Source organism: Pseudopipra pipra, chromosome 1 (genome assembly GCF_036250125.1).
Source record: "Pseudopipra pipra isolate bDixPip1 chromosome 1, bDixPip1.hap1, whole genome shotgun sequence".
Taxonomy (NCBI): Eukaryota; Metazoa; Chordata; class Aves; order Passeriformes; family Pipridae; genus Pseudopipra; species Pseudopipra pipra.
The window spans coordinates 94,734,327-94,760,226 of NC_087549.1; the positions used below are offsets into that span (position 1 = coordinate 94,734,327).

A 25,900-nucleotide genomic window follows, 5' to 3' on the forward strand; every position below is an offset into this window, starting at 1 on the left:
GACTTTAGTAATGGTTATTTTTCTTGAAAAGCATATGACATCCTTTAATCAGGAGGAGAATTTCAGGAATAATATTCATACACATTAACGATACCGTTTCTCAGCCAAAATTTACCACATTTTCAGTCCAAAAAATTTAAGTGACAAATACCTGACTTGACCCCTCACCTGATGACCTTGTAGTACTTGGTCAGCTTTCCCATCCAAATCCATGTCCTCTCGTGGCAAACCTGACTGGTTACAGTAGACTACATACACCCGTCCTATCTGAACATGGCCCATGGTGCTGTACCCTGGTGCTCCAACCACCAAATCTTCATATCCATCCTGGTTTAGGTCAGCTGAGATCATTGCCCTGTACAGCAAAGGAGTCAACAAAATCAGCATTAGCTTCCAGACTACCACAACATTAGTGGAAAATAAATAATTTTAATTCAGGTAAACCAAGACCTGTGTTTCCCGATATAGTTTTGTAAAAATCTATACAGCATTTTTCATATTATATATTTGATTTGTGTTTTCTTGGATTAAATAAAACTAGATCCTTCAAGATTCATCTTCCATTAATGCACATCTGAGATCTGTAGGAACTGCTTTTTACTGACACAAGGCACCTGAGAGCCTTCATAGCAAGGAGCATGAAAAAGGGCTGCTTGCATATGACACAGAATACAAAAGATGAAATTAAGTATCTTTTAAACTGAGCCTCTGATTTAATTGATGGATTTAAAAGGAGATAAGCAAAGGGATTAGAGGTTTCAGTAACATGTTGGAGTTTAGTGAGGGAATGTGGAGAGAAAAGAACTAACTACTGCTAATTTAGCTGGTGTGAAGGAAATGCAAACATTAAATCCAAATTTTGAGTCATAATAAGTGAAGCAAGATGAGCAGCAATGCAAATTTATTTTAGTACTCTCCCTTGTTGCAGGTCAAGCTAGAACCTCTCTGGAAAGAAGAGAGAACATGCTTCTCTCTGTCCTGAATCAATCTTTGAACTCCCCACTAGTCTTGAGCATTTCCAAGAACGCTCGCATCATCAGTAATCAACTCACGGCAACCAAATTAATTTTGCACAAACATCAACCAACGACTAAAAAAAGCGTAACATAGTTCTCATACTGTTCATAACTAGAGCCAATGTTGGTTCTAATTTTGGCTCCTTCCATTCTGAGCTTGATCAACATCTGAAAGAAAAGTCTTATGGGCTAGCTTGCTGTTCTGAACAGACAACATAAGCCATTCTGCCAGATTTGTACAACTAATTGATTTGGACTTTCACATTTAAGAGTATCCGAAGAATAAACAATAAGATTTTGGTGGATACTCAAAATTTTCAGAAATTAAGTGGGAGGTGGGAGGAAAAAAATTACAAACCATCCAAGTCTAGCATAGGGTGAGGTCAGAAAATATGAAGCTACTGGCTTGGAGATGTGCTTAGAAGATTTCTGATGTGTAGCTGCTAATGCTCTCCAGATATTGGTTGTAAAAGCACGGTTCATCAAGCGGAGGGAATTCTGAAATAAAAATAAGGAGACACAAGAATGGTTAGAACACAGGCTGAAACTCTAGAACATTTTGCGACACCTCAAAAACCAAGTCACCAACAGTGGAAATCACCACATGGATCTAAGAAGACTGAATCAGGTCATAAGCACCATACAGACAAAAATCTGTATGCACTAAATGGAGCAGTGTTAATTGTTCACTGCGATGCTTTGCTGGGAGTTCTTAACCCCCCCCAAAAAAGTGATCAACTAATTCTGTAAAATGGAAATACTAGAGATATATTTTGTCCTTTTTGCCACTGCAAGATGTGTTCTAACTTCACTATACAATGAACATACTGTAAAAGTTGAGTATTTATGATGTACATATATAGATTAACAATGATACTGTAATCTCCTTGAAGTACAGTCAGAGGCTACTGTTAATGTCCTGAGACCCTGCTCCATCGTGCAGCATTTCAGACAGAAATGAAAACAATTTTATATAGAGCTGAATTTTACCTGACATGTCTGTCACTTCTCACTTACTGTTGCCCAAGACTGCATGTTGAAGTGAACTCCTCTTTCTGTATAGTTTATATTCTTCTCAAGTGATTCTGTAAGCAAAGAAGTTGTATTCTTGTGACGTTCATGTTTTGATTGTTTGTTTCTGCTAGAATAAAGAGGGCAGTAATAAGAATTAATATAACTGAATTAATGACTTGAGGTAAAAGGCTCTCTTAGGTTCTACACAGTTCCCATATACAAAGTTTACTTATTCATGCTACAAGAATCTCAAATTCACACACAAAAAGATAAATAAAAACATCTCTAATTTTCAATAGCTCACTGTCCACATTAGCAGAAGACTCTCCTTTCACCACTAAACCTTTGAACCTCCAGAGCTGTACTTACATGTGGTTGTCCCTGTGCTCCTTTGTGCAATTTATAAACAGAGGGTTCTCAGGCAGGTAACAGCCACTAAAGAAAAATATGCAGAATCCACTTTAAAGATTTTCCTACAATGGAAGTGAAACTAAAAATACAAGTTTTATCCTTATTGATTCCTCTGCTAGAAGTCATCAGTTTTCTCAAGAAACTCAAAATCAGAGCATCATCATAATCCCTGGAAACCCCGCTGATATTTATTTTAATGACCTTGATTAGGTTCTATATGAATCTCATGTTTCTTGAAGGAAACTTAATGTAACATGCCCTGTTATTTCTATGAATCTAAAGCACTTTTAATGAAAGTGCCATTCTGGAGCAAAGAACAGAACAGAATGTATTTCAAACATAATTTCTCAAAATAGCCACAGTGATATTTTCCATATAAATGGATGGATTAATTGCCACTGTTGGTCTTATAAAGTTATTTACAGTAAAGCTACATTTGTAAGAGAGCCGTACAAAGCTAGTTGTATAAAAATATGAATTTGTGAGTAGAGGCCTGAGCTTCAACACTAGAATATATACTACTACTCTTCGTAATCCTATTTGCTTAAAGTGTCTGAAGGTAGTATCTGACATCCTCTCAGAAGGGACATCTTTGCTGACTGGTGACAGCAGCCAGAAGGTGCAGTCTCAGATAGCCAGGCCAGGCAGAACTTTAGGGCATGGCTATGCAACTTTTAAGCAGGCCCTTGAGTATGTCTTAAGGAGTGCTCCAAATTTTCCCTGCTGAGTATCAGCTGGGGATGCCAGAGGCTTGCCCGGGCAAAGGAGTGTGAACGCATAAGAAATGCGAACTCAAGGTAATCCTGTACAACCAGATAAAAGACATACATAGAAATCCCTTTGTCCAAGAGAGGATTTAAAGCTTAGCACCTCTTCTAGGAAAGAACCCGCCTTTAGAAGGGCAATTAAATGAGTGTTAAAACTTGACTACTGCGTTTCATATTCCAGGACACACACTATACCTGGTTCCATTCTCTAGCATGTGGCTGGTCATCTCAAAAATATTGTTTGTCCAGAACGCCATGTCATCCACTCCTCCAAGGAAATATTCATGGAACTTCTCCACCAGAAATGGAGATTTACTAGCATATCTTGGAAAAAGCTGAGAGACAGGCCACACATTTAGTAAGATGGACTACATCGTCTCCATGCTATCTGTTCATTTTTGTAAAGGAAACAGAAGACCAACCTTGGCAACAGCAAGCCTTTCTCCATGCCTAAAAACAAAAAAAATCTTCAGAAATAAAACTTGCTTCACTTAGTATTTAAATATGTAAACAGTTCTTTTCAAGGTTCCTGTATAGTAAAAACTATGCAAGTCATTATATTTCCCTGTTGGTTGTTAAAATATTTTTTAAAGTTGTAATGTAAAAAGTAATGATACAAGCTCTGTTTTTGCCTTTAATTTGGAGGGATTCACAGTTTTTGTAAATGCTGTGTAACTATTGGTAATTAACTGAAACAGAGAATACAGCTGGGCTGTTTAGGGTATTCAAAAGCATACACTGCCAGATATCCAAAGTCTCTTTTGAATTATTCCTAGACTTGAAAGGATCTACATAAAATGTAGATAACCCATCTATTTAGCAATGTGCACTACTCCTTCATATGTGAAAATTATATTGCTAACTTGCCGCAATACAGTAGTACTTGAAGACACAGCTGCTCTCAAATAAATAGGCATAAATGTGCTAAAGGTATAAATGCATTAAATAGCCAAGATTCAGCATCTGTGGTATAATAATTAATTTACCAGTCATTAAGCAGTTCAAATTTGAATTCTAGTCATTAAAAAAAACTCAGGTGTTTTATGATTTTGGGATCTAGTAGGGGGTCTATATTTCTGACCTGCATGCATAAGGCATTTCAAAACAGCTATCATAATTTTCCTACATATGTTTCACTTACGAAAACCCAGAAAAAGCTATTCAACTTACAGTTCAAGATACAGCAGGAAAGCACAGTCAGTAATTGTGCTTTCAGTTATGATCTCCTTTCCATAAAATTCCTTATAGATAGCTGCTAGGTCTTTGACAGGCACATACCTAAAAAAGAGAAGAAGGTATTATTATACCAGATTTTCCACATCACCTGATAAAAGATTACAGTTTCTGTAATAAAAATAGCCTGCTATAAAATATTCTAAATTTCAAAAGGCTACATAAGGTATGAAGATTTAAAAATAGCAGAAAGACCAGGACTGCACATGCAGTTACTCCGTGCACAACACTCTCTGTTTGTTTAGATTCAAAGTCTGTAGAACCTTTCCCCTATGGCTACTGCTAATAGTGTTTCCACACTGCCCACACTGGTTTCCTGGCTTGATCACATCCTCTTGGCGGATGTCCTCCAACTCTCTGCTGTGCCAAATCTACTCCTAGACAAACAGACATTTCACAGCTGTGTCAGAGATTTATTAGTGAACCATGTCTTCTACACCTACGTAAACTACATTCTACTTAATAAAATCGGCTCAAATTACCTACTTTATTAGCAGAAAAAAAGTTTTTTATGAGTTTTTTTATTTCAGTTAAAAACTGTGAGAAAAAAAATGTGTATATCTAAATCTTCTGCTCATTTTTATGCTTTTGAAACCTGTCTGGATTCAACATCCTCAACTTCCAAAACTTTAAATAAATCTCATATTTCCACTTAACTACGTTATTTAACAAATTTCTAGGACATTCCAGCAAAATGTTTTCACTGGTTATTTTATATATAAAACCTTATAATTCCTTTCAGAGATAAATAATTTAATCTTTCTTGTTTTGTTCCTATACATAAAACACTTTTTTGTATCCTTCCAGTTTTTCATGTCAGGGAACAGTACATATGCATATAAGGAACACCAAACCCAGAAAAATTTAAATAGCTGCAAGGGTTCCTTTTGAAAGAAAAATAAAGAAGGACAGCATTTTGTTAAAACACAGTGATTATACAGAATAAGTAGAAATAAATATTAAAGAAGGTAACCTCATTATCTTACCAATTTGATGCCAGATAACTGAAGTCCAGCTCAAAATGACTCACTACATCTCCTCCTGAGGATGGAAGAATGCAAAAAACCTACATAGTCCAACAAACTAAACCTGTTAAGTATCTGTCATGGATAACATCACCCATGAAGCCATGTATGGCTATGCTGTCTGTATTTATACGGCAGATCTTCCGGTTATACATTTAGAATACATAAATGGTTCACCTGAAAGTATGCTGCACATTTTATACCTCCAGAGAATAAAAATTATTTACGACTTAAAATCACAGTAGTGATTCCATTTAAACACTAGCATCTTTTCATCTGCATTTTGGCTTTAATGCAAGTGTTCATATGCATTATTACATCTCCTGAAACATGGAGCATGAGGACAGGTATAGCAGGACTTTGCAAGCTATGGGGTAGGGCAGGAATACAGTGTCCATATGACCCATTCTTGGCTCCTGCCTTGCATAGGCTAAGAGCCAGAATCACCCACTGTGGTTTTGAAGAGGACTAGTTATTCCAACAGAAGGATCTATGATTGGCAAACAGAAACATTACCAAAATCGCCAGCACTGTGAGCTTCTGAGTATGAACCATGAAAATCAATCTGGAGAAAGAGAAACACAAGACAACTGCCTGTTTCTTTCAAGATGAGCAGAAACAAACTATCCAAGCAGCCCTAATGTTTACAGGTTCCAAACCTGATCAACTTCATTCCTATGAAATTCGTGACATTGCGTCTTTCCAAAAATCTTCCTGAAACAGGTCTCCAGCTTTTCTCTTCTCCACCACCCTGGCCCCCACAGTCAAAAGCTAGGCTATCCATTCCAATAAATCCAGTTGTATTAATAAATAAAATAATACAGGCTTACTTCTCCCATGGCCTTTAGAAATCCTTGGTCGATGCCCAGGCTATGCCAGCTAACATCTGCCACCATATGTGAGGCAATTCCAAACAGGAAAGCCACCAGTTTCTCTGTAGCCTACACAACAACAATCCGTTTGACGCAGTATCAGTAATTTTACTCCTGTCTTTAAGAAGAGGTGAGCATTTTATGTAAGTGCATTATATGAGGATATAGGTGAGAAACTCTTACAGTCCAAGAACATAGCATAACAAAGTGTTGATCACTCATTCCTTGATGCTGGAGTCACTTTTTGGGACTAGCTTTAAGCACTTCATAGGTCCAAGGCCATAGAATTATGTGGCTGATGTCAGGATAATTTGTGTACTTAAAGTTAAATGTGTACTGAAGTGTTTTTCTGGACTGAGGATAAACATTTCCACATTCAAGGAGTGAGCCCCCTCTGCCACCATGGGTGTTGTGCAGGCACACAGAGGAGAGAAGGACATTCCTGTGCACTCTCACTTTTGACAAATTGTTTTTCCTCTCCTCCTACATAGTTCATAGACCATAAACAAGAGCAAATCAGGACTAAGTCAAAGAATACGCAAGTGAGAATTCTAAAAGATGTCTCATTTTCAAATGGCAAACCCTCAACCAGATCTGACAGGAATGCAAGATCACCAATCGCATTTGAAAGTTTGGATCTATGAAATGTATCATAAGCACCAGACCACAGTGGAGATAACTGACAGACTTTACATGGAAACTGTAACTTTTGGTCTGGTAAAGATGAAAACAGGATTTCAAATGTTCCTATGTCAGGAGAGACTTTAATGTAAAAATGTGGGGTTTTTTCTACACTTCACAAAGGATGACAATGCAACAAGTGAAGGTGAAGAAAGCAGTTGAAAGCAAAGTCAAAAGCTGATGAAATTTTCTTACCTCTTCCCAAGGCTGAGGATAATTCCTTCTGATGTACTGAATACTTGCTTTAAGAAATGGTGACCAGTGAGTGTCTTCAGACACATCATGGAATATTCCTATTGCAATAAAACTATATCAGTATTTCATTTGTTCTTTGAGGAAAAATGAAAAAAGCCACAGACTTTTGTTCAATTTCATATCACACAGATGATACAACTGGAATCCATTTAATGAGAAGAGACTTATTTGATATGATTTATACTATCAAAACAAATACTACATTTACCTTCAATGACTTTGGTTTGAAGCACCTGAAAATTTTGTGCCTGCTCTCTTTTTCTGTGCCTATGAGTAGGTACAGTACGATGAAAAGCTGCCTCACAAGTAGAGAAGATAAAGAGAGTTGACAGAGAAGTTGTCGGCTAAATTGATACATTCAGAAATGTATCAATTTCTGCCATTGTATGGCAGAAAAGCTGATGGGCATGGCAGCCAACTCAAAATATCATGTTTTGGGACAGGTATCGGTTTCCACAGGGCAGAGAAGGGCTATGTCATCATCATCTTTTTCAACAGAAAGGCAAACTTGCCAAGATACAGTTAGTGTAGGAGTAGAAAAAGGGCAAAGGAAAGCTAGTCTTACACTATTAATACAGAAATTAGCACTAGGCTTTCCATAAGACTTAAAAAAAAAGATAATTTTGTCCTCTCAGTTTTTCCCCAAGACAGTATTTAGTAATTAATCTGGTCTGCATCAGGAAGGCCTGGGGAATGAGCATAAGGATACCTTACATAATATCTTTTCTTGGAAGATGGGCAAAATTCAATACAGCCATAATATAGAAATTAGCACTAGGCTTTCCATAGGACTTAGAAAAAAGATCATTTTGTCCTCTCAGTTTTTCCCCAAGACAGTATTTAGTAATCTGACCCATTAAATACCCATTAAATTACATTTATCCCAAAGTTACACTCTAAAACCATTTTCAAATGTGTTGTTTTCCTGCTAAGTTTTACAAAAAGGCTTAAAATACTAACAAAAATGGCAGATATTTTTTGCAGGAAGGCGTTTTTGGCCATACTTCATTTCTTACAACATAACTATTTTCAGCCCTCCTAAATTCTCTAGGATTTCCACATAAAAATACAGTTGTTAATACCTTAGACTCATATAGCTTTTCTTACCCGCTTTGCAGACTGGTGAATAAAAGGCATCAGGATAAATGCTCCCAGCTTGAAATGCATCTTGGTGGTTTAGTAATAACTGGGGAAAGAATGTGGGAAAAAGGAATCAGAATGCTATTGCACAGCATGAAAACACATTTTACTGCCTATATCAAAGATAAAATTTAAATATCCAGCAAGATACAACTATTATCTTGGTAAAATACACCATGTGGTGCAAAAAACCTTGCTGTCATTTTGCTGTCCTTATGTTTATTAAATCTCCTTTCCAAAAGTCTTCTACTTCTAATACAACTCCTAATACAATAATTCTTCTAATACAAATACTCATGTAGAGTATGACTAAAAAAGATGGAAAAACACGTAAGAAACTACACAAAGTATATATATACACATTGGTATAATTGTTACGTATTTGTAAAAGTATTCAGACGGAGTCAAATGATTTTCAAGAGAAAAAAATACAGTCTTGGCACAATGTTGACACACATATTACTGAGAATAATAACAAAAGGCAAGAAGATGGACAGAAAAACATCGAGAAGAAAGCTGTACATAGTTAAGCAATAATGTGCTTCGTACCTGTCTATAATTAACACTCCCTTCATTCTTAATGAAAAATTCCAGAGCTCTATGTGCTGAAAAACAACATATTGAAGTATTGATTGATAGGTATTGTGTCCACGTCCATGTTTTGTTAGAAGCATTAGCAAAACCAGAAAACACCACATTTTCATACCTAAACCAAGTGGCACATGCATGAAACATGATTTCTCACAGAATTATGTACCTGTGAGAGGGTGTGTTTTCTCACCTAGGGAGCTAATGAGGAAGTGCTGCTTCTGTGGCAGACTTAGGCACTGAGGTCTCATCAGTCTGTCTAATCCCCAGGTCCCAAGCTGACCACCTAAGTTAAAATCACAGGGAAGTGAATTCCCCATGTCCAGAACTGAGCTACAGCAGTGAACTGAAAGGATCACAGCCAGCACATACAGAGCATGGACCATAAAGCTGTAGCTGTACTTATGTTTCACTGTTGCCCTTAACTTTGAAAAAGGTACCTTGGGAATCAAGGTGGATGTTTAACAGTTTGATTAATTTTTAACATGTGTGAAAAGCAACAAAAATCCAAAGTCAGCAAGGTAAATAACACTGTTTATTCACTGAATAGGCAGGCATTCTTACTGTCAAAATCTTTATTAAGTGTAACGAGAGAATGAAAAAAATTGACACTACTTTCCTTTAATAAAGTCTCCTATTAATTAGTGTTAGGAATGATCCATTAATACTATTCTAAAAATACCCAACATTGCCATTAAAGATATTTATAAAGTAAGACTAAATTTAATTTGTTCCTTATCAAATAAATCACATCACAAAAACCAAAACAAAACACAACAAAAATATCCCACCACTAGTGTTCTGGAATAAAATATAGACAAACTGTGTGGGTTTGAGTGATCTTTCACTTTGAATTTAGATCACCCACTGATCTAAACAACCCTTTATTCAAATATGTTGAGATACCTTAAGGACCAGTCTTGCACCAAAATAGGAACAACAGCAACATACTACTCCTACTACTACCACTAATAATAATAATAATGAATCATTTATAATGTTATGGCTCAGACATTTCAACACACATCTCTGTTTCCAGTGTGGGAGAGTCTCAGTTTGCCAGTTTGCTTTTTGTGCCTTCCATCTTCCTTTCACTTTTCTCATTACTCAAGTGGGCCCAGGTCCCACAACTCCACTTTTACACGGAATTTTATGACATGTCCCCACAGTTCCACAGAGCCCCACAAGTCTGACAGAAGTCCCTGAGTGAAAAAGCCTCCCCACTCAGACCTGCCTTCAGCAAAAAGGCTGTGGCAAGTAGGACACAGCACAGCTCTGCGGAGCACACTGAACACGATTAACATTCTGAACAGGCAGAGTTTTTCACCATTTTAAAAGCACTTTCAGAAAACTGTCCAGGGTAGACTTTGGTGCTGGTTTTGAGTCAGAGGAGTTTCTTTCTGCAATTTGTTGTTTGGTGTTTTGTTTGTTTGTTTTTTGTTTTGTTGGGCCTTTTTTTTCCTGGAATACTCAGTGTTTGCGTTTCAGGAATACTTTCATCTAATCATCATAGACTTTTATGTGCACAATAAAAGCACTCACTTTAGCAGCAGAAGAGCTGATCATAGTTCAATGTCATTTTCAAACGAATGGACAAAATTTGTTGTAAACAAATGGTTTAAATTAAAAATTAGACCCCAACAGTTCAGTGTACACAATACTCCTCAGACAACCAAGATCTTTAAATTATATAAACACAGGTTTTCTGCTATATGTTTCCTTGTTTAGAAAAAAATGACTGCTTGGGGACAGATCTGTAAGCTCATTTCTCTTAGTAGATCTTTTTGCAAATACACTCCATTCTAGCAAATCTGTTATTTCAAGTCTTCAGAAGCTCATACTCGGTAATTAGAGCCTCGAGCTGGCAAAGACGTATGCACTTGCCTAACCTCAGGCATATGACTTCTCCTATTGATTACTATGGGTTTCTTGACACACCCTCAGGCAAAGCAAATGGTTCCAGGATGCTGACTGAGGGAACAACACTCAGTAAGGGAACATACTCTCAGTCTCGAACCCAGCCTTTAACTTGTTCAAAGTTGCATGCATTCAGTATTAAAGTCTGAGAAGATCACCTGAATAGAGGCAACATCCTACGTTTTACCATCTGTTTGAGCAATAGATTTAGAAACTAAACCAGAAGAACAAACAATTAAAACTGTCAATTATTATGAGTAAATGTTTCAAAATAACCTCAGAGTACTCGTGTCTGTACTTGCAATAACTACAACAGAAGCCAGATTTTAAAAATAACATAGGCAAACAAGAAATTAAAACCAGAAATATTCTCCATTTTCATGTTCACTCAGTTCTCTCCTTCATTCTCTACAAATCTAGGCTGTTCAGGCTACAGAGAGCAACCTACCAGGAAGAGACAGAGAAAAAATTTTCATTATGATACAAACACATTACAGCATTTTACTATTTTATGCATTTTATTTTTATACATAGTGATTTGAAAACAGATCTACCACGAATGACCTGTGCTATCCTCTAGTTTAAATATAACAATCCCATGAACTGTCTAAAGTATTCCTCTTCTTTCTCCAAACCAAACTCTGTCTGCGTAAGACTCACAGACGAAAACATTCCAGTTACATAATGCCGGTGCTTTAGAAGATGGAAAAATACATCAATTCAAGCATTTTGCTTATAAAAACAGTAAAGTTTCAAACTCCAAAATCAAACTACTCATCTTTCCTGTGTGTTATTCACATTTTTTTAATGATGTAGACTGCTCGCTGCTCTAATATTATTTCCTCTCTTTGCTTTCTAGCTGAACTTGAATTTACTTATCTTTACAAGCAACTCAAAACACAAGAAAATTCATTCTGAACATGTCTTACCTATTTCAATATGTGTTGAAATTCCACATGGGATACATCTTTGACAGAAATGGTACAGTATAATCAGGAAAACAGACCAAATCTTCAGACCAGCCATGATGCTGGCTCTAACTGTGGTTTTCAGAAGCCTGGAGCAGTAGCGCTGTGACCTTTGCAATGTAGGTTACGGAGCATGTCTTTTCTTTCATACATACTGCTGACACAGCAAGTAAACAATTGCCATATTTGAAAGGCTATTTTATACCAATGCTTTTTTTTACCTCAAATAAAGTAATTTATAAAAAAAGAAATGATCTATGGGTGTTCTCCCCTCTTGAATTCTGTCATATCTCTGGGGTTTGAGCAGTGTAAATGCCATCACTGCACAGCAGCAGTGAGATTTCTCTATACAATAGCAAAGCAAAGAGCTACCTACTGTTTGCCCAGCTCATGCTGCACTTACCTTACAACAGCTATATCACATTTCACAAAAAACAAAATTAAAGCCAATTGTCAAAGCAGTATTAATAAAAAGACAGTAGCTCCTGACACCGCTCAGCCTGCGGGCACAGCTACATTGGTTCCCAGTGAGATGGTGGCACCAGGCAGGGGCTTCACATGGCCCTTGTGCCAGAGACTGACCACAGCTGTCATGGGACCCGGCGGTCAGAAACGAGAGTCACTGGCCAGTGTGCCCACAGGCCCCCAGGGGCTGGTGCTCCCACAGCCAAGCCATCAAGCTCAAGTCAGCCTGGAGGAGAGGAGACTGAGAGGAGACCTCATAGCAGCCTACAACCTCCTCACAAGGGGAAGCGTGGGGACAGGCACTGATCTCTCTAGTGACCTGAGGGAACGGCATGAAGCCGGCTCAGGGGAGGTTTAGGCTGGGTATTAGAAAGAGGTTCTTCACCCAGAGGGTGGTCGGGCAGTGGAACAGGCTCCCCAGGGAAGTGGTCACAGCACTAAGCCTGACTGAGTTCAAGAAGAGTTTGGACAACACTCTCAGGCACATGGTGTGACTCGTGGGGTGTCCTCAAAGCCAAGAGTAGGACTTTGATGATCTCGTGGGTCCCTTCCAACTCAGGACATTCCATAATCCTATAATTATAACCCTCCCCTCTCCCTCCGGGGAGGGGCGTCTCGATGGTGCAGGAGTAACGGGACTTCGGGAAGCAGAAGCCAACCCCCCTCCCAGCCCCGTACGCTCCAATCCCTGCCACGGAAGACGAAGCTCCCCAGCCTGGACCGCCGCCGTTCCCCGCCGAGACGCTGCTTCGTGCCCGGCCCCTGCGCGGCTCCTCCTCCGGGGCGGCGCGGGCGGGCCGTGCCGGGCCCCGCCGCCTGTCGCCGAGCGCGGCCATGGCGACCGTCCTTCCGCGGGGCGCCGCCGCCGCCCGCCGCCGCCTCCTCCTGCGGCTCCCGCTGCCGCTCTGCGCGGGGCCGGCGCGGAGCGCCAGCCGGGCGCTGCCCGCCGCCCTGGTGCGCCGGGGCGGCCTGGTGGGCGGCCGCTGGGTGGAGACGGCCGCCGCTTTCGCCGTGCAGGACCCGGCCAGCGGCGAGGAGCTGGGCCGGGTGTCGGACTGTGGCGCGGCCGAGGCGCGGGCGGCCGTGCGGGCCGCACACGAAGCCGGCGCCGCCTGGGGCCGCCTGCCCGCCAAGGTGAGCGGCCGCGGGAGGGGGCGGCGAGGGGGCCCCGCGGGCGGGGAGCTCCGGGCGGCACCGACCGGGGCTCCCGGGGCTCCGCTGCCCCGTCCCTGCATGAGGCGGCCGCGGCAGCCTTGTCTCTTCCTGCCAGGAGAGGAGCTTGCGGCTCCGCAGATGGTACGAGCTGATGATGGAGAACAAGGAGGAGCTGGCGCGGATCATCACGGCCGAAAACGTGAGTAGGGGGACGGGGCCGCCTCTGCCGCCGTGGGCACGGGCACTGCCCTGTGCCAGCACTCGGACTGGGAAACCCGACACAGAGATGCGAGCAGCGAAATAAAGTAAAACTGACCGCTAACAAAACACCCTGTGTTATCTCACCAGTTAGCCACCCTAGCTTTTTTGAGAACTTAAAAAAGTTGAGGCGCATTGTGCGTTCCCATTGCTCTACTAGGGCATTGGTTTGATGGCAGTAGTACGTAACCCACAAAAGCCAGAACCCACGTTGTTCTTGATGGTGAGCCTTGTTGTCCACCTAAACTGTGGTCCTCATGGCAGGAATGTTTGTGTTTTATCAGTGTCATTGACCGGGAAAAAAACTGCAGTGCTATTAAAGCAAGTCGCCAGGTTGGATTCACATAGTCTGCTTTAGTTTGTACCACAGTGTAGTCTGGGAGCTCACAAACGTGTGTCCTTTCAGATAAAACCTTGTTGGAAGATGCTTCAAGCAGCTCCTCTGTAGTGTCATAGCTGCTAATGGTCATTTAGTCCACGGGGTCAGCCCTGGAGACAGTTCAGAGTAATACTCCCAAAACAAATGTCTCTGGCGTGAACTTGTAACTGTTTTGCCATGTTTTGGTTCTTTCTTCAGAAAGGCAATAGCAGCTAACTGCAGAGTTTGTAAATAAATACATACATTTGCTATTGCTCGTTGTCTTGAGCCGATATGAATCCAGGCACAACATACAAAATGTTGACCATACAGTCAATGATAGTATATTGAAGCTGCACAACTATTGCTGCTGCAATCATGCAATCATTTTTGGAGATCTTGGAGTGTACCTGATAGGGAGGGGACCGTAGAGTACTCTGAAAAAAACAGAAACTGCAAAATTACTTGAATTTGGTTTTAGTGCTTTAGTTTGCTGCTTACAATGTATCTTCAATCTGATTTAATCAAAGGGAAAGCCTCTGAAAGAAGCACAGGGTGAAATCGTGTATTCTGCCTCATTTCTGGAGTGGTTTGCGGAGGAGGCTCGCCGGATTTATGGTGATGTTATTCCAGCGTCTGCAAAAGACAGAAGAGTGCTGGTGCTGAAGCAGCCAGTAGGAGTGGCAGCCATTATAACCCCAGTAAGCATTGCTGAACTTTTTCGAATCACCTGGATGTTTTCAGCTCAGCCCACAGCATGGGGCCGTGGCCTTATGGCTCCCCCAGCCCTGGAAAACACCCCTGAAAATTTTAATTTCTACCTTCTTCCTTGATTGGCAGTGCTTCTTTTTAATATTCACTTAGGACAAAGTACATCATGCACAACTAATTACAGAAAACGTCAGTTATTTCCGCAAAAACAGGTGGCAGAATTTTCCCAACTTGGATTGTACTTTTTTCTCTCACCCTAGTGGAATTTTCCCAGCGCTATGATTACCCGGAAGGTTGGTGCAGCTCTGGCAGCTGGCTGTACAGTGGTAGTGAAACCTGCAGAGGACACACCTTTATCAGCATTAGCTCTTGGGGAGGTGAGTGTTCATTTTAAGCTTTATCTTAGCAGTTGACTGAAGCTGTAAATGGGGAGTCAGATGTGCTTTGAAGGTAACTCTGGCCCCCTTCATACTTGAAGAAAGGGCAAACTGGCTGACTTGATCCAGGGGTTTTATTTTACTGAGAATCTTTGGAAGTTGCCTCTAATATGGTCTAGATCCTCAAAGAGGATTGGGCTGTTTAGCCACACAAAACATTCTTATATCTTTCATTTGGTTACTTTGAACAGACAGCTTAAACCAGAGCAAGCTGCTCTCTTGATACTGTGGCATCTATTACTAGTTGTGCTGAGCCCTTCTGGCTTCTCTTGACTTACAGACTAGTTTCTTCAGAACAATTAACAAACATGTGACTATTCCTAATGCAGAACGCACTGATAATGGAAATTCTGTTTTTCTTTTGTTGCAGCTTGCAAGCCAGGCTGGAATTCCAGCAGGAGTGTATAACGTTGTTCCTTGTTCCAGACAACAGACAGCAGCTGTAGGGGAAGTGCTGTGCACTGATCCACTGGTATCCAAAATATCTTTTACTGGCTCTACAGCAACAGGAAAGGTACATAAGTGGACAGAATATCCATGAAGATTATTACTGTGGTTATACTGGAAAGGTAGGGGGAAAGAGTGTGCCTTTATACGGAGCCTTCTTTTTTGGCTGCTGTACACAGACTGCCCAAATAATTGTGTACTTCTTGTTTGTTTAGTATAAGTACTTCACAGAAGGATGCCTGTCTGCAACTTCTTGATAACTGCCCTTTATTAAATTATAATGTGAACAGTTTTACATAAGATGTTTTTGTTCTATATCGATAAGGTGACAACATACTAATAAGAACACTGAAACTGAGTTTCAAAGGTACTATTCAGGAATGGCTCCTGCAGTTGAGAGAAAGTGTTAGAGAAGTAAGGCTCAGGAATCTCTGCTGTCAGCTGTAGTCAATAAGCAATCTTGTTGCCATCTAATGAAATCACAAACTGCAGAGTGTGGCTAGAAAGTGATAGAATTCTATGGGATGGCTGTATGCAGAATTAAAAAAAGGTCTAGTATCAAGAGAAATCTTGATCCCAAATTCTGTCAGATCTTGGAAAACTTTTCTAAGAGTAGTCAAGATTTTATTATTGAGAAAGGATCAAACAAGCAAACAGAAGTAACAATATTACTGTGTAAAAGCTTGACCTGACCTTAAGTTGATCAAAATCCTTCTCTTCATTAGTTCTTGGTCAGAATTTAAAGATTTCAGTGAAGGAAATTTATTTTTGTTTTTGTTGTAGGAAATAATCTAACATTATAGAGAAATGCAGATTATTTCCTTGCCAGAGTTAATTTTTCACTGCCTCATGTCCATGATTCCACAGTTCACATCTGGCAGAGGTACAGATTTCTCTGTCTTTTTTGTTGCCTACAGATATTGCTGAAACATGCAGCTGGCACTGTGAAGCGAGTTTCCATGGAGCTTGGAGGACATGCTCCTTTTATAGTGTTTGACAGCGCCAATGTGGACCGTGCTGTTGCAGGAGCCCTTGCTTCTAAGTATAGAAACTCGGGGCAGGTGAGAATTAACTTTTTTGTCCTTGTTTCTAGAAAGTGAAGAGTTGTACATGTAGTTAAAGCTATAAATAAGATATTTTATGTAAAAGGAAAGCATAGAGCACTTCATTGTGAAGATGCTGGATTCACACATGGCTGTGGGCACTCAAGCCAGTCATCAGCAAGTCTGAATAGCAACACTAAAATCCCAAATATTTTCACAACATATGTGGCAGTCACTGAGAAGAAAGATGTTCACTAGGACCCCTCACAAGAGCTTGAGAAGCGATAAGGCATTTTGTCATATTCTTTGTTAACATTACATTCCTTGGAGAACTAGAACTGTGAAAGACACCGTCCTGCTTCAGTCTATTAAAAGACACTGACAGATAGTTTTTTCCACAGTGAGTAGCTTAAAAAAAGTGGAAAACAGGATTTGAGTGTACGTTACTTCAAATGTATTTTAATTAGAGTCAAAAAAATTGTAAGAGCATTACTTTCCAGAACAGTCAGCTGAGATGGGCTGTTCCAGCCTTTTGGGTATTACCTGTACATGTGAACATGAAGTTGATGAACTCCAGCTTTAGATAAGCAGCAAGTTTTCAGTGGGATTGGGAGGTTGTTTTGTGTGGAACATGTTGCTTGAATAACAGAAGAAGACATGACACTAATCTTGGGAAGAAAGAAAGGAAACAAAAGTAGACAAGGACCACTGAGGGATCTGACCCACAGTGGACAAGATCTAACATAAAAGGCACCAGTACACTGTTCTTGCTGTACAGAAGGATAAATTAGCTGTTCCTTCTGAGATACCATAGCCATCAGAGCAAAGGGGAAGCACAAATACATAGGCCATTGAAAGCATTTAGAAACAAATTCCAGGAAGAAAGCAAGAGACCCTACACCACCAAATGGGATTTGAGTTTCTGCTGCTCACTGCAGCATTCTGCAGTCTAATTAGAAGGTATTTTGTGCAGCTTCTGGACCTTGTTTGATCCATATATTTGAGCCTACAAAACTCAGAAAACCTTTACCCAGTGTAAGCAACTTCAGCAATGTGACGTATTTCACACACATACTGACAGCTTGTTGTATTTCTAGAGTGAAATGGGTGTCAAAAGAAATGGCATAGCAAGGTAACAGCTTAAGGTGAGGAACAAGAGGCAGAGGACATCAGTGTTGTAAACTGATTCTGTGGCATGAAGGCCAGAAAGAATTAATGGATAGATTAAATACAATATAAACTACTGTTAAGTTTTTTTCCTTTTCATGTTTGTTTTTAGACTTGTGTCTGCACAAACCGTTTCCTGGTGCAAAAGGGAATTCATGACGAATTTGTGGAAAAGTTTGCTAAAGCTATAGAGAAAGAACTACATGTTGGAAATGGATTTGATGCAAAAACTACCCAAGGACCACTGATAAATGAAAAGGCAGTGGAGAAGGTATAAATAAAATATTTTATTTTTGACATTTTAGTTTTCTTTTTATGATCCATAAAGTAACTTTAAATTTATATTTCACTGGTTTTATTAGAATGTATTTGCAATGTGGCTGGAAGTGTGTTTTGTCCTCCAAGTCCTCATGTACACATAGACAAACAGATGTGGACAGGTCATGTATCATTCCCCTATTTCCATTAAGGGGAGGAGAGGCCTCCTTTAGTGGAAGCTGATTCCTCCTGATTACTTCCTAGCTGTTCTCAAGACCATTTACTGAAATTTGATACACTGTGAGAGCTGTGTGGTGATCCTGCAATTCTGAAATGCTATGATTGAAAACTTATTTTGAAGAACAGTGCCTCTGTTTGGCAAAACCTCAGCAGAATAATTCATCAGGGTTAAAAATACCAGAACTCAGGATGTTGCAATCACTTGAAACTTTACATGCGTGGTTCAGGTTTTCTGTTTTGGATGACTCGTGACTCCAGGATTTTTTTTTTTTTAAATCCTAATAAGACACATTTTCTTCCTAAGATTAAAGATTGCTAAATTATGTGGCTCATACTTGTAAGATATTATGGCTCAGTTATATGCAGGCTTGGTTTGAATCCATTCTACTTGAATGCTGCCAGATTCTCTCTGTCTATAAAACAATAGAATATGAAAAAAATTAGTTATTTGGGAGACAAAGGACTTGTTTTCTCTCCTTCATGCCTTCCCTTTGTGCATCACAAAAGTGTAGTGTGCATATCACATACAACTATATATACAAATAAGCAAACACTGTATATAGTCACTTAAGAGCCTTTCTGTAATTTCAAAGGACAGTATTCTAGGTGCAGAATGCTGCTTTAGTTTTCTTATTAATTTGTTGTCTTTAGATGAATGTAGATGAAGGGGGTGGAAAATGTTCTTGCCAGTACCATCTTGAAAGCTGTTTCTTTTCAAATGGCCGTCATGTATTTCTGTTTTCATAGTGCCTTATCACTGGTATAAGATATAACTTCTAGTCCTGCAAAGACTTTCTCTCATATTAAATGTAGTCTTTTAATTTCAGCAGAAAAGTTGACTCTTTAATATTGACGAGACTGGGGCCATACTCAAAATTTATCCCTCTGAAATTATATCAGACTGAGAGAAATAAAAATTCAAGAGAAATTAGATTATATTGCAAGTGATCCTCTGAAAACTATAAACCTCTCTTCGAGATTTTCATTTTTAATATTGGAGACTATTATTTCTTCAGTGAGAAATGTACTCTTTTTCATTCTTAAATGCCGACTTTGAGATTTTTGTTATGCATACCTCAGGTAGAGAAACACATCAAGGATGCAGTTTCTCAAGGAGCATCTATTGTGACTGGAGGGAAACGACACAGCTTGGGGAAGAATTTCTTTGAGCCAACATTACTTAGTAACGTTACAACAAAAATGCTTTGCACCCAAGAGGAGACGTTTGGCCCTTTAGCACCAGTTATCAAGTAAGATTATTAATTTTCCAGATCAAAAATAACAATTACAAAACCAATGAAAGATTATTTTGAATAAACAAGATTTGAAAGGCAGTTTTTAAAAAACATTTCTCTGATCACACAAGTCTTGTAATAAGACTGGGGTGCACATGTGAAAACATACTTTGGTTATGTGGTTTGTTTGTTTCTCTCTTGGCACGATTTTAGCATCTCTGCAACTTTTTGCAAATCACTTTGTTTTAAAGTGTATTAATAGTTAAGCAAGGGTAGATAACAGAAAAACCTTCATCAGCTTCATATCTGTGGTATGAAATAGGAGACACGACTTTTGAGTTTGTCATGTGATTTACTAGTCCTAAATTTTTCTGACAGAGGATGACTTAGAGCTGTCTGTTCTTAAAACCTTCCCTGCCTCTCTGCAGAGCAATTGGATGTGATGGAAGAACATCCAGTTACCTCTCAGAGTTGAGAGTGCTTGTGTAGTTGGGGAAATAGGTGGGCTAACCAATGTGAAGTAAATGTTTTAGCTACCAGTATCTAGGGGGGGATAAAGGCAATCTTAATTTAAACTGCTAGTATGATTTAAGAGAAGAGGTAGACACTCCTCCATTGTTTCAAAGGGAAAGTTAAATTACCTATTTAAAGTACACTTTTGGGAAAAAATAATTTTTATTTCTGATAAAACTGCTTCTTGTCAGTAAGTCAGCAATACAGTAGGTGAACTGCAAGCCTCATTTTTATTTTTTCTTTCTATTGACAGATTTGAGACTGAAGCAGAAGCTGTTGCTATAGCAAATGCAGCTAATGTGGGTTTAGCAGGTATGCCTCTGTCAGATAAGTGTATTTCTGTGGTTTTAAGAGCTGTAGTGTGATGGGGTGATGATTTTGAATGTCAGTAAAGTCTCTTTTTCACAGTATTCTGCAACTGTTCTTACTGATTTTCATTCCTGTATCTGTGTCTGCACGGCAGGATATTTCTACTCCCAAGATCCAGCTCAAATCTGGAGAGTCGCAGAACAGCTGGAGGTTGGAATGGTTGGTGTTAATGAAGGCATAATCTCATCCGTGGAATGTCCTTTTGGTGGGGTAAAAGAGTCTGGCTTAGGGCGAGAAGGTTCAAAGTATGGCATCGATGAATACTTAGAAATAAAATACGTCTGCTTGGGAGGCTTATAAAAATCTTCAAAAAGCACAATCCTAACAGCTTGGAAAAGAGTGCTCTAGTTTTAATAAGCTTCTTGAAGCAGAAATAAGTATGAATGCAACTTCTACCTTCTTTAAAACTAAGTAACCCCGTTCTGTGTGTGTAAAGATATTTACAGTATTCTGTGCTGCCATATGTTTTTACATGGTCTTTGTTTATACCTTCAGTTTTTCAGGAATGTCCATCCTTTTTAGAAAAGAGTAGGGATGCACATTTATTATTCTTGGATTATCCCTGTGTAACTGGGAGAACTTGGAGGCTGGTGCATAATGAAAATAGACTATAACCTATGTCAAGGGGAAACTAGACCACCATTTTCTAGTACCTTTCGTGTTTCAGTGTGGATGTGGGAGGCTTTGGGATGGCGGTCTCCCTTTAAAATTTTGTGTAAATACTCACATTTTCTAATGTGCTTATATGAGATCCTTTAGAAGCAAGTGTGTCTTTTTTTTTTTTTTAATTATGGGTGAATCTGATGGTTACAAAACGTGAAGAATTGCTTTTAGCTACAGCTAGGCATCCACGTAGGCAAACAGACAGCTTTTTTGGTGCTGTAAATGCTGACTGCAGAAGCCCTATTCAGCTTTTGGTCTCTGAGCAAAGAGCTGTGATTTATGCCTAACAGCTTGCACGCCTAGGATCAAATATGGCTCTTGTTTGATGTGTCTTAGCCCCAGCTCTTAGTTCCAGTCCTAGGAACGGGACAGTCCAGGACAAAGAATTGCTGGCTTAGTGAGTAGCAGGAGGAAGATGGGATACTTACAGGAATAACTTGCAGAATTGTAAGGGGACAATATAAGGGCTATGTGAAGAAAGCACAAATGGTGACATGATGATATAGATAAAACTCCCTCCCTTCCATGAAAAGACCATGACTCTCCTTGGGTAGAAGTTACGCAGTGTCTAAAGGAACATTACTCCACCTCCAAAGAATACGAGCAGATAAATGGTTCCATCCCTCTGGGCTTTGTGCCTTGAACTGGGTTTTTGGTTATGCAGGTGAATGTCCATTAGGGAGGAAGACTTAAAAACCTTTGAACATGGCTAACTGTATGACCTAATAAAGATTTAAATAGTAGTGATTAGAGATGAGACTTTGACACATCACCTCACTATTCTGTCATCTTCGAAAGATGATGCAAAGCTTCCTTAAGATGAAATAAACAATGTTGTTTAAACATTATTTTAATGGCAGTCAAACAAAGCACTTTTAAAAATGTGCAATGTTAATTTGGCAAATAAATCAGCACTGCAGAGGCTAAGTGGAATAAATTTTGTTTCTTGTGTTCATTATTAAAAATAAATAAAAGACTGCAATGGAGGTCTTCTTCCTGTAAACTAATGAATGTACCCCATGAAATGGGATATTTTAAGATATTTTATCCCATCAAGCAAAGGTAACACAAGCCCTGGGGAAGGAAGCCAAAAGAGTTTCACGGTTTTGGTTTGGTTTTTTTTTAAAGCGCACATAAAGTAGCATTGACTGCTACTTCTTATTTTTAAATATTTTTTATGGTTATATTTGTGTAACACTTGAGACCAGATGGGTCTGGAGCACGTGACCTGTCAGTAGTGTGTGTGCATCGTGCCAAGCAAAGGGCAGTTAAAGGACACTTACTGCCCTTCCAGTAATTCCCAACACATTTATGGTAGTGAGGACTTAGTACTGTTACCTGTGCTTGTTGACAAGTACAAAAAAAGGATGGCCTATTTCTACACTAGTTGCAAGAAACTTTCTTATATCCAGCTTCTAACCTTACACTATTGAGCACATATCCTGCCTGAATTTGGGGAATACAATGTTGTGGAAGAGGAAACTGTTTGCCAGCCTTGGCTGCCAATGTGTGTTTATTTCTAACTGAGAGGGTAACTAGGTAGAAGAAGGTCATAACTTGGTGCCTGGGTACCACAACACAGTGATGCAGGCACAGGTACAGCTGTTGTACACAGGTAGAATATCTGCCACTGAACTGCTGACTTAAATTATGTCTGCCTGTGGATTGCAGTATAAGGTCAAAATTAATCATCTCATTTACAGCTGTATGACAGTGAAGTCTTGACTGTGAGTGTACTTCCTGGGACAGTGCAGTTGGAGGATAAATTCTTTAACCCCCTGCTCTCTTCACTGCAAAATTACTGATCTGATGCGTTGATACATTTGAAATCTTAATGTCTTTTCTGAGAATAGCACTTTTAATGAGTAAATGTTTACCTTTTTTTCTAGCAAATAATACCTTTTACTATGCCTGATAGCAAGCACAAACCATAAATAAAGATAAGGTATGTAATAAACTTTAAAAATACCTTTGTCTAGATTGGATTGTGGTTGGATTCCAGCATAGTATCCTTGTGTCAGTAAGGTCTACATCAGTTAAGCACAGAATAATCAAAGTTGTCTTCATAACAAAAACTGTGATTCTTCAACAAAAGACTTACTTGAATTCTCACACCTCAGTTATGTCGATTGCACTTGTGATAGTTTAGCAATTTCTGGATATTAAAACTGTGATTAAAAATGTTTTTAGTTAATAAATAACTTCTGTGAAAGCACTGGATTTTGTGACTTACTTCACTTCATTCAATGTTGAATTGACAATCTGACAGCAGCTACATAAAGGTTAGTCTCTCAGATTTCCACAGAATATTTTGTTCTGCCAGCTTTATCACTGGAAAAGATGACACTTCTTTGCATCCACATCCATAACGTGTACCCCCAATTAGAGTCTCTTGAATCTAAATCAAATAGGTGAGACTACTTTGACATAGTAATATGCTGTCAGTCATTTTGTATGCAAGTCTTTTATGCTGAATCAAACATTTTATCACAACACAGAGGTTTTGTATATCAGTGTCTTCCCTGCTTTCATGATGTGATTAATTGCATAATTCTTTACCTCATTTATTAAGACTTAAAATAGAGTTTTAGAAGCTCTTTTATTTTCATTTAGTTAATACAGTTTTGAAGCCTCAGAAACTGTCTTAATTTCCAACCTGATTTAGTCATGGCCAATTTCCATTTTATTTTCTTACGTTATTCTTTAAAGAGCTGTTGTTTGACACCCCCACCCCTGCTGCCTGTCTTCTCTGTGTTATAAACTCTCCAGAAGCTGTGCTTACCTGTTCTGCTAGATATTAACAACTTAGCTAACTTAAAGAAGATGATTTAGGTAGTGTGTTCAGAAGCTCTATGTTACATTTTAGCACTTGTTTAAAGTTTTTCTGTGTCAAGACTCCCTGCTTAGGACCTTCCAGGAACAACCACAAGAAGTTGGTGGCATATTCACTTTTATCAGTGAGTGCTCAAGCTACTTTGCACAACTGGCTGAAGTTGTTTAGGCATCACTGCTGCTGATATTCTGTTGCACCAGGCTACTCAAAGGGATGGGGGCAGGCTACTGCTGTTACCAAATACACAGTGCAATAACAAAGGGGCAGATTGCATTCCTCAGTACAGGACATTTATGTATCTCATCAGCTCATTCAGCAGCCAGTATGCCCTTGCAGGAGTCCAGTATAAATGTATGAGGTGCCATGTAGACTGCGGCACTATGTATCCAAATAAAAGTGTAGCTTTTATGGGGTATGATTTTTCCTTATAGAAAGACACTTGTATCTCATAGTACCTTTTATTATCACAAATTAGCACAAACTTCACACACACTGATGCAAGGACTTTTTCTTTTGAAGTTCAGAAACAGGCAGCAAAACCTGCCTCTATCTGACACAGTATTTTGGTTTATATTGCACACTGATTACTGCAAAGCAGCCATTGTACTGACATATGCTCTCAGATACTGGATTTGTTATAGAGTAAGCCACAAAACTTGTGAAATTACCACACTCGGTATGACAGCTGGTGATTATTTACACACAGCCAATTAAACCAAGTAAGGACAAGCACCACAAGAAAACCTACTGTGAACTGCAGTAAATTATTTTTTTTCCTGCTCTCTGATGTACTGAATTATGTCACCTCTGTCGAAGAAGATGCTTCTGTCAGTAGGAAAGGAAGGGATCAGCTATTGCACTGCTTTTATGTTTGAGTACAGACATAAGCTATGGTATACAACGTATGTCTATTAGCCTGACCTGAGTGTTGAGTCCAATACAGTACACCATGCCTAAAAGAGTACCTGACAAGTTCCTAAAAGGAAAAACAAAAATTTATTAGTTACATAAATGTAGCAATTTCAGCTCGGAAACAGTTCCAGTTACAATACAATAGCAATTGCAATAAATAACATTTTCTAGAAACAGGTTCCTAATATAAGTTCTGTAATAACTCACCCATCCACCCACAGGGAGAAGTGCTTCCATACAGAGACAAACTACAGATTTGCAGCTCATCTGCACTTGATTCATAGCCTGTGCAAGAATTATTTGCCTTTGCTACCTTCTTTTTAAAATTTAATTCTAAACTTTTTATTTCTGTCCTTTGCCTTGGGGAGTTCAGGATATAAAAGGAACGTGAAATGGGTTTTTCTTTGCTGCAGAAATATGGGATTAATATTCTAGATAGGATCAATGATAAGCAATAACTGATATTAAGAAACGAATTCACCTCTCTATCCCATTTTCCTTCTTCTAGAGGAATGTTTACCTCTCTCAAACCTCAAATAAATGGCAGAAGACTACACTAAATGTCATTTTATTACCACCATCCCAAACCTCCATCTGACTACTTCCCATTATCAGTATACTGGGGGGGAAAACTAGTTTCACTTAAGGCTAAAAGCAGAAACAGGATATTTGCCTAAACTCAATTATTTCAAGAACATCAGAATATTTAAGGAAAGTGTACATCCAGCACAGAGAACACATGCACCCACTCACTCTCTCTCTCTGTTAAATTCACACACTGTTAAGTTCCTTGTATGTGTGCACACTTCTGTTTGCCCACAGAGACCAAGAAAAGCAAAATTGATACCCTATAAGCAAACAGCTGTCAGCACAAAACAGATGCCTGAACACTACTTATATTTGATGCATCTGACAGAGGGAGAGAAGACTGTTTACCTAAAAGGACAGA

At 39.3% G+C, this 25,900-nt stretch overlaps 3 protein-coding genes across 14 annotated transcripts in view; 1 reads left to right on the forward strand and 2 right to left on the reverse strand.

Annotated features, from left to right (window-relative positions):
* GPLD1 (glycosylphosphatidylinositol specific phospholipase D1) overlaps nucleotides 1–12,960 on the reverse strand; it is a 32,445-nt gene extending 19,485 nt beyond the window's left edge. The window contains exons 1-14 of one of the 6 annotated variants that reach the window (XR_010433038.1): nucleotides 11,849–12,958; nucleotides 8,964–9,019; nucleotides 8,382–8,460; nucleotides 7,215–7,312; nucleotides 6,297–6,407; nucleotides 5,983–6,031; nucleotides 5,428–5,482; nucleotides 4,379–4,486; nucleotides 3,631–3,658; nucleotides 3,404–3,543; nucleotides 2,400–2,465; nucleotides 2,034–2,157; nucleotides 1,375–1,514; nucleotides 169–355 (exon numbers count right to left, since the gene is read on the reverse strand). Coding sequence is in view for 5 of the 6 variants with exons in the window: in XM_064665986.1 (XP_064522056.1) it covers nucleotides 169–355; nucleotides 1,375–1,514; nucleotides 2,034–2,157; nucleotides 2,400–2,465; nucleotides 3,404–3,543; nucleotides 3,631–3,658; nucleotides 4,379–4,486; nucleotides 5,428–5,482; nucleotides 5,983–6,031; nucleotides 6,297–6,407; nucleotides 7,215–7,312; nucleotides 8,382–8,460; nucleotides 8,964–9,019; nucleotides 11,849–11,945 (1,338 nt within the window). In the remaining variant the exon portion in view is untranslated. Of the gene's footprint in view, nucleotides 1–168; nucleotides 356–1,374; nucleotides 1,515–2,033; nucleotides 2,158–2,399; nucleotides 2,466–3,403; nucleotides 3,544–3,630; nucleotides 3,659–4,378; nucleotides 4,487–5,427; nucleotides 5,483–5,982; nucleotides 6,032–6,296; nucleotides 6,408–7,214; nucleotides 7,313–8,381; nucleotides 8,461–8,963; nucleotides 9,020–11,848 lie in introns of all 6 variants that reach the window. The other 5 variants (XM_064665978.1, XM_064665986.1, XM_064665995.1 and 2 more) reach the window with 5 other exon arrangements.
* Nucleotides 12,961–13,171: 211 nt separating this feature from the next.
* On the forward strand, nucleotides 13,172–23,418 carry ALDH5A1 (aldehyde dehydrogenase 5 family member A1). Its single transcript, XM_064666043.1, has 10 exons — nucleotides 13,172–13,486; nucleotides 13,623–13,706; nucleotides 14,654–14,824; nucleotides 15,095–15,211; nucleotides 15,642–15,785; nucleotides 16,636–16,779; nucleotides 18,041–18,199; nucleotides 19,507–19,676; nucleotides 20,428–20,486; nucleotides 20,638–23,418. Exons 1-10 carry the CDS (start codon nucleotides 13,187–13,189, stop codon nucleotides 20,841–20,843), a joined length of 1,554 nt encoding a protein of 517 aa, XP_064522113.1. The 5' UTR covers nucleotides 13,172–13,186; the 3' UTR covers nucleotides 20,844–23,418.
* KIAA0319 (KIAA0319 ortholog) overlaps nucleotides 22,730–25,900 on the reverse strand; it is a 57,534-nt gene continuing 54,363 nt past the window's right edge. For all 7 annotated transcript variants that reach the window (XM_064665912.1, XM_064665933.1, XM_064665929.1 and 4 more), the window contains one exon: nucleotides 22,730–25,879. The gene's annotated coding sequence lies outside the window, so the exon portion shown is untranslated. The remainder of the gene's footprint in view (nucleotides 25,880–25,900) is intronic.

Excerpts from the sequence above, each read along its gene's own strand:
- ALDH5A1 (XM_064666043.1), top strand. The coding sequence starts at position 13,187 with ATGGCGACCGTCCTTCCGCGGGGCGCCGCCGCCGCCCGCCGCCGCCTC. Across the intron at positions 15,212-15,641 it reads CAGCATTAGCTCTTGGGGAG|CTTGCAAGCCAGGCTGGAAT; the intron begins GTGAGTGTTCAT and ends CTTTTGTTGCAG. Across the intron at positions 15,786-16,635 it reads GCTCTACAGCAACAGGAAAG|ATATTGCTGAAACATGCAGC; the intron begins GTACATAAGTGG and ends TGTTGCCTACAG.